General features: G+C 34.6%; 1 protein-coding gene across 1 annotated transcript; it reads left to right on the top strand.

Moving 5' to 3' along the window:
* The first annotated feature begins 1447 nt into the window (after positions 1-1447).
* Positions 1448-3213, top strand: LOC142635011 (uncharacterized). Its single transcript, XM_075809231.1, has 2 exons — positions 1448-2209; positions 2839-3213. Exons 1-2 carry the CDS (start codon positions 1448-1450, stop codon positions 3211-3213), a joined length of 1137 nt encoding a protein of 378 aa, XP_075665346.1.
* The last annotated feature ends 4098 nt before the right edge of the window (positions 3214-7311 follow it).

Genomic DNA, 7311 nt, shown 5'->3' with positions numbered 1-7311 from the left:
TCGATTGCTTCCCTATCCATGGTAATTTCAAAGGGAACGAACCAATGCAAGAAAAGGGAATTAAAAAGAAGAAAATAAAAATAGTACTTTCGTGACAGTGATGGCAAATAAAGACAAGGCATCAAGGCTACAAGTTTAATGAAGACAACATTCACATCAACTTGTGCAAAAAATTTATATTTATTTTAGTATAAGAATTATTTATTTTTTATTTTTTACCATACAACTTTTCAAAAAACTTGCATCAAATTATTTATTCTAAACTCTATTTTATTAATATATCAAATGTTCTTGATTTTTTTTAATTGTTTCTCTTCAAACACCACAACCATCATTCACTTTCTTCTTTTATTCTGAAGAAATACAAAGAAAAAATAAATTAAATTAAATTAAATGTATAATAACAGTGGTTGTGTATATTTTCCATCACTTCCATGAAAAAAAAAAATCTTATCACACAAAGTCAACATGATCAAAACAATAAAAGAAAAGAGTAGATGATGTTGCCTTTTATCCCAAATACTTACCTAAACTAAAATCTTATCTACTAATTTCGCTCCATATTCCAGGCTTAAAAACCACGATGATGTTGCCTTTTACAACTCTTAAATTTGTTTTTTCAATTGTATGAAATTTCACTATAAGGTAATTAGAGGGATGCTTTACTTATTTTTCCAATTTCATGATTTTGTTTTCTTGGGATTTCTATTTCTAACGACAATTGATTTTTTGGATAAATAATCCATGTCGGATACCGTTGTATTGCATTCTGATTGGTATGATTCTCAATCGGTTTTATTTTCCCTATTCTCAACTAATATAGCCAAGTTTTAGTACTCGGGTTAGATAATGAATTTTTCTATCCTAGAACTAATGCATTTGTTTTCAAGTTTAGTACTCAAGGTGCAAGGCAATGGTTGCACTTGAAGATGTTATGGTTCTTGGAGGCTTTTCAATTTTTGGAGAGCCTATGACTAGCCCTATTAGAATTTGGTGAAGATTGTGGAAAAGTCGAACATGAAGCAGTTACAGTTGTTAAGGAAAAGTTGCGGAAAGCCACAAATAGCGGTTGGATAACTATTTCTTGGAGAGTGATGAGTGAGAGTGAGTTTGATTTCGTTACCCACTATCTTTCACTTCTGATAATCATCATAAAAAATAACATAAATGTTATTGATTTATTTGTATGATTATATCTTAGTTTGAGGAACATGGAAAGAAAGCCATCTTAGAACTCTTGGCCCTTTCTTTCTAGGATAAAATGTTGTAATTCAAATTTTAATCTAATCAATCAGGACCCACACACACAACACACAAATAAGAAAGGATTATAATTTCTTTCTTACTTTCTTTTGTCTATAATTATATATCTATCTTTATTAAAAGTTTATAACCTCCATGTTTACTTTTCCTTATTTTCAATATTATGCCTTCGCTGGTAGGTAATATGGAAGGTATATCAGTATGTAGAGGGGCACCTAGTATTTTTCACTTATTTTTTGCAAATGATAGCATTATCTTTTGCAAAGCCACCATCGAAGAATACGAGGCATTACAGAAAACACTACAAATCTATGAGCAGGCATCAGGCCAGCAACTAAATCGGGCTAAAACATCCATGTTCTTTAGTAGCAATACAGCTGAGGAGATCAAGAATGAGATAAAGTCTAGATTTGGGGCTCAAGTGATAAAATGGCATGAGAAATATTTGGGACTTCCATCTTTAGTGGGGAGGAATAAAAAGAATACTTTCAAAGAAGTTAAAGAGAAGTTAGCTAAAAAGCTTGTAGGGTGGAAGGAAAAGCTCCTATTAAAAGCTAGCAAGGAAGTACTGATTAAAGTTGTGGCACAAGCGATTCCTACCTATACCATGAGCTGTTTCAAAATTCCGAATAAACTTTGTGAAGAGATAACAAGTCTGATCAGGAGTTTTTGGTGGGGGCATTGTAAAGATGAACGGAAAATGGCATTGATTAGTTGGGAAAAATTGTGCACGCCTAAGGCCTGTGGGGGAATGGGGTTTAAAAAATTGAAGCAATTTAATTTAGCAATGTTGACTAAACAAGAATGGAGGCTTCAATCTGGAAAATATTCCTTGATGTATCGGGTCTTCAAAGCAAGATATTTTCCTAACTGTGACTGTGCTCAAGCAAGTTTGGGAAATAATCCATCTTTTGCTTGGAGGAGTATTATGGTGGCCCAAGCAGGGGTAAAACGTGGTATCGGATGGCAAGTGGGCAGGGGCGGAGGTAGGGGGGTCGAGAGGGGGCAATTGCCCCCCTTGACCTCACCCAAACCCCACCCCCCTTATATATCTATATATATATATATATATATATATATATATATATATATATATATATATATATATTTTAGATTTAGTATTTGTTTTGTATAAGTTTTTGTTTGCTTTAAGCTGATGGTCTTCAACTTTACAATTGCATGTAATTGTGCTACGGGGCTATCACTCTTGGCTCCAGTTGTAATATACTCTTCTCGGCCGGTGATTAGTAAGAAGCTCTTTTAACTTCATATAATAATGACTATATATTGATTGTTTTTTTTTTAACTTTTACTTGTTTGAAAAATATAATTATAGTCACCTATGAAGTATCTTAAATACAACAACATTTATACTAAATCTAGCGTTAAGCACAAGGAAAAAAAAAAAAAAAAAACTTGACACTTACCTTATATTTATATGTTAATCAAATTTTTTGTTTAATTAGTCAAGTATTTTTTTTTTATACTAATTAAAAAAAATGAAATTAATTTTCTCTTTAATTCTTTATTTTCATCTTGTCCCCCTAAATTAAAATCCTGGCTCCGCCATTGCAGGTGGACAATGGGTGTAACATCCAAATTTGGAGAGATAAGTGGCTTCCTACTCCCTTAACTCACAGAGTTATCTCGACCCCTTCTCATCTCCCATTGGAAGCCCGGGTTGAAGAGCTAATCAATAGAGAAGAAGGTTCATTGAAAACTGACTTAGTCCAGCAGTTCTTCCTTCCCCATGAAGCTGATGCTATCTGTGGTATAGCCTTAAGCTCTAATCTTCCGGATGATAAGAAGATTTGGGCTCCAACTGCGAATGGCGGGTTTAGCGTTCGAAGTGCATACAAAATTGCAGTTGAGATGGGCGTTGGAGATGCAACGGGGTCTATGTCTGATGACGGTAACCGTAGGAAGTTCTGGAAGGCTTATGGTGATTGAAGGATCCGCATAAGATTCGCCACTTCGCCTGGAGAGCTTGTAAGGATATTCTGCCCACCAAGGAAAATTTATTGAAGAGTAGAGTGCTGACAGAGGCTTGCTGTGAGGAATGTCAGGTGGAGGTAGAGTCTTCAAGTCACCTTTTCTGGGATTGCCCGAGAACTAGAGACATTTGGGTTCTCTCCAAACTGTTTCATGACAGTAGTGGGCTGCGTTTTAATTTGTTCATGGACCTGGTGTGGTACGTGATAATGGTAGCACAGTGGGAACGATGCAGGATTGAGAAGCTAATAACGGTGGCATGGGCAATATGGACAAGTAGGAATGAAAATAGAAACGGGGGAGAGAAGAAGAATAGAAGGGCTTTGCTTTAGTGGTCCTTGGATTATTTATGGTAGTATCAAGCTTGCTCTGAGGATTCTGCTGCTACGTTAAAGACAAGAGGCGCGACATGCTGGGCTCCACCATTTCCAAATCGGTAAATATTGAATGTGGATGGGGCGGTTTTTGCGACACAAAAAATGGCTGGAGTGGGGGCTCTGATCAAGGACGAAGAAGGAAAGTTGATCGCGGCTTGTAGCAAGAAGATCATGGCCCCTCCGGGGGCAATTGAAACCGCAGCAAAAGTTGTGGAGGTGGGGTTGCAGTTTGCAAAGAATCTGTCCATCCAAGATTTTACATTGGCAAGTGACTCACAAGTATGGATCAATGCCTTGACTAAAACATCCCCCCCCACATGCATCTGTTGCTGCTATTGTTTATAGCGTGGTGGCTGATTCTCATAGCTTTCTCATATATATATATATATTATGCCTCCGCTATTTAGTGCAAATCTATTTTGTTAAACTAACAAGCTAGGGACAATATATACACACACGTATGTATGTATGTATATTAAATTTAAACCTCTTTGAGTTCAATCGGGATATGAATTTTCTTATTTACCTTACCAAGCTTCTATTGATCACTCATCTTCATTTTCAGTTTGCCCAGCACCTTCATCATCTCCAATTTCACAGGGATTTGGGTTCTCATTTTTAGCTTGCCCAGCACTTTCATCGTCATCTGCAGGTGCATCAGGATTCGGGTTTTTAGTATTCACCGTCGCAGCAAGCATCTTCACAATTAAATCCATAGCCTCCACTTTCACAAGTATTCAAGTTTTCATTTTCACCTGGTCAGTGAGCATCTTCAGAAACTACACAACCTTCAGCTTCACACTCATCTAAGCCATATTCACCTTGGCAAGCATCTTCAGTGCTCCAGGTTCATCAAGACATGAGTTATGGTTTTCACCATAACCACCACAACCATAAAATGAGTTATCGCTGTATTCACCTTGCCCTGCCATAGTTATGATAGTTTCTAATTTATGACGTCGTTGAATGTCATTCCCTTCATTAATTATGTGAAGTGCAAAAGGCAAGGCCCTGTTCATCAACAAAAAAAAAAAAAAAGGGCAAGGACCTTGTCTTTATTTATATAATAATTGATGCAACCTACTATGTATGTACTACCTAGCTAGTACTTGCGTAGAATTGATACTCTTCCAATAAACTTCCTCTTGGTCAGTCAATTTCAACCCTTTCTTCCTTGAATACTTTCTATCCTAAAGGTTTTTTCTTTGTAATAGTTTAGAGGGACGGATTTTTTTTTTTTCAACATTTTTGAGCAACACAACTCCTTTTCTTTCACACTATTTATATGTTTGCGCTGTGTTGGGCTCAAAGCGAGAGTGTGAAAGAGGTGAAATTTTGTGTCTGAAAAATGTTGGTGACCCAAAATAATTTACAATTTTTGCCATAACTCGCTATGAGGACGAGTTGTGGCAAAAGTTGTGAATTATTTTGTGGCAATAGCATTTCTCCACATAATTCAAATGAAGTTGTTTTAATTGTATTTCATTAAATGTATTACATTTAACATCCTAGAGAGTTTTTGAGTGTCACATAAAATTGAAAGTTTTGAATAAAATAATCATAAGGGGTTTGCTTTACATTGAAACATCCGAGGAAGATTAAGTATTAAATAATTAACAATTTATGCATAATATATATATATATATATATAACGTGGGGTTAAGCTATTATTCTCAAAACTTCAAGAGGGTTTCAGTTTTTTATGAAGAAACCAAAAGGGTATTTTGTGTATTTTCTCTCAACAAAGATAAAAAATAAAAATAAAAAAAAATAAAAAAAATCTTCTCCCATTTGTAAAAATAGAAAAGTTCAGATAGGTCTTAGTTTGATTAGTTTACGTACGGATCAAATCAAGTTCATTTTAGAAACTTGTCAAATTAAATATGATTGTAAAACTTATGACTTTTACCTACTCTTTGATAAGTCAGATTAACCTGACTTGATTAGTATGATTAGTATGTGAAGAAAATATTTGTCATATCAGGTTATAACCTGATATGACAAATATTTTCTTCACATACAAAGAATATTAATAAGTAAAAATAATCTTGAACATATTCTTTATGCCTTCCTTTAATTCAAATGAAAGAACAAATAAATGAAAAAATGGAAGGAAAAAAAAGGGTTAAATAATTAATTAATTCTTGTTAATTTTAAGTGTTTTTTTTACTAATCTAACAATTAACGAATAAAACAAAAGTTGTACACATTTGTTAACGAAATAATAACTAATACTTTTAATTTTATTTGAAAATATATTGCTACTATAGGACTGTGCGTGGGGGCTTTGAGGACTGTCTTTCACTTTGTTTAGTCCAAGTAATTTAAGGAATTTTAAAAAGAGTTTTTGAAAAGATAATAATATCTCATAAAAAAGTTATTAACACTAAAAGCATATTGCAAAAAACAATTATCATTATTATTAATTATTTTTATAAATAACGAAATTACATATTAAATTTTCATGACTTTTATATACATGACTAAAGAAATATATATATATATATATATATATAATTTTTTAAAACTGAAAATAATTGAATAATTGAATCTTCTTTCAATCGTTTCTTTTACACAGATTTTCCTTAAATATCCATAAAAAGAACAAAAGCCTGTCCATGAACCACTTCTCTACTGTGGACTCTGCAACACCTATGCCAGATATCACGAGCACGATTGCGATAACGATTCCCCATGGGATCCTTATGATGGATATCCATCAGATGCTCCTGATACTGACTAAAGCATTCTGACTCAGCAAATCAGGATAAGATCATAGTCTGGTTACTATTCAAAATCAGCACCAGCCACTGATATGAACAGTACCCACATTATCAACAGTAGCCGCACCCAGCAGATCCCCCGACAGGTTACTGTTCACCGACACAATCATCCAGAGTTACTGTTGCTTTCGGTGGAATCAACTTTCACCTCAATAAAAGCAATTTACTCTCCGTAATTTCAGCAATCTCCAGCCAGCATCCAAGGCTCCCTCCAGTCTATATAAGGAAGCCATTTCTCCATTCTGAAGCAGGTCCAATTTTGTGAGAAAACAAGGTCCAGTCTTGAGAGCACCAGCAACTCCAAAATTCCCTCCTCTTCTAGCCAAGAGTATAATTTTCAGTTGTAATCCAGTGACTCAGTCAAAATACCACAGTCGGTATTAGTCATTGTAATCAAATAGCCTTGGTCGGCTTTCATTTGTATTAACTTCCGCACATTTCCCTTAGCCTGTAACTTACCCCCTTTTGGTATCAGAGCCAAGTTCGGCCCAGTCGGATTGTAAGTTACTATTTATCATATAATCAAGTTGGTCGGCATTGCCGCCATAGTTATCCAGATTATTTTGGCATTATAATTACTTTGAATTATTTTCATGGATATATCTCCCATACCCCATATTTTGTTTTACATCTATTTCATGATAACTCTTCCGTTCCCATTTATTTATTTCTTCGTCTGCTATTACTTCATCATCTTCTATTACATCTGTAAATGGTAGGCTGAGCCTCCTTCTAACCATTCTATTTGTTCTTCTGTGATTATTTGTTCATATTAACTTTTACTTCCCTGTTATCCCTATTCTTCCTATTTTTGTGTTTAGCCCTAAAGTTTGTTGCAGATTTATATACCTGTGAGATTTGTTACCAAAGTCTGTGGTGTTCTCTGTTCTATAAAG

This window comes from Castanea sativa, chromosome 5, assembly GCF_040712315.1.
Source record: "Castanea sativa cultivar Marrone di Chiusa Pesio chromosome 5, ASM4071231v1".
In the NCBI taxonomy this organism is placed as follows: Eukaryota; Viridiplantae; Streptophyta; class Magnoliopsida; order Fagales; family Fagaceae; genus Castanea; species Castanea sativa.
This window is presented reverse-complemented; position numbering and strand designations above follow the sequence as displayed.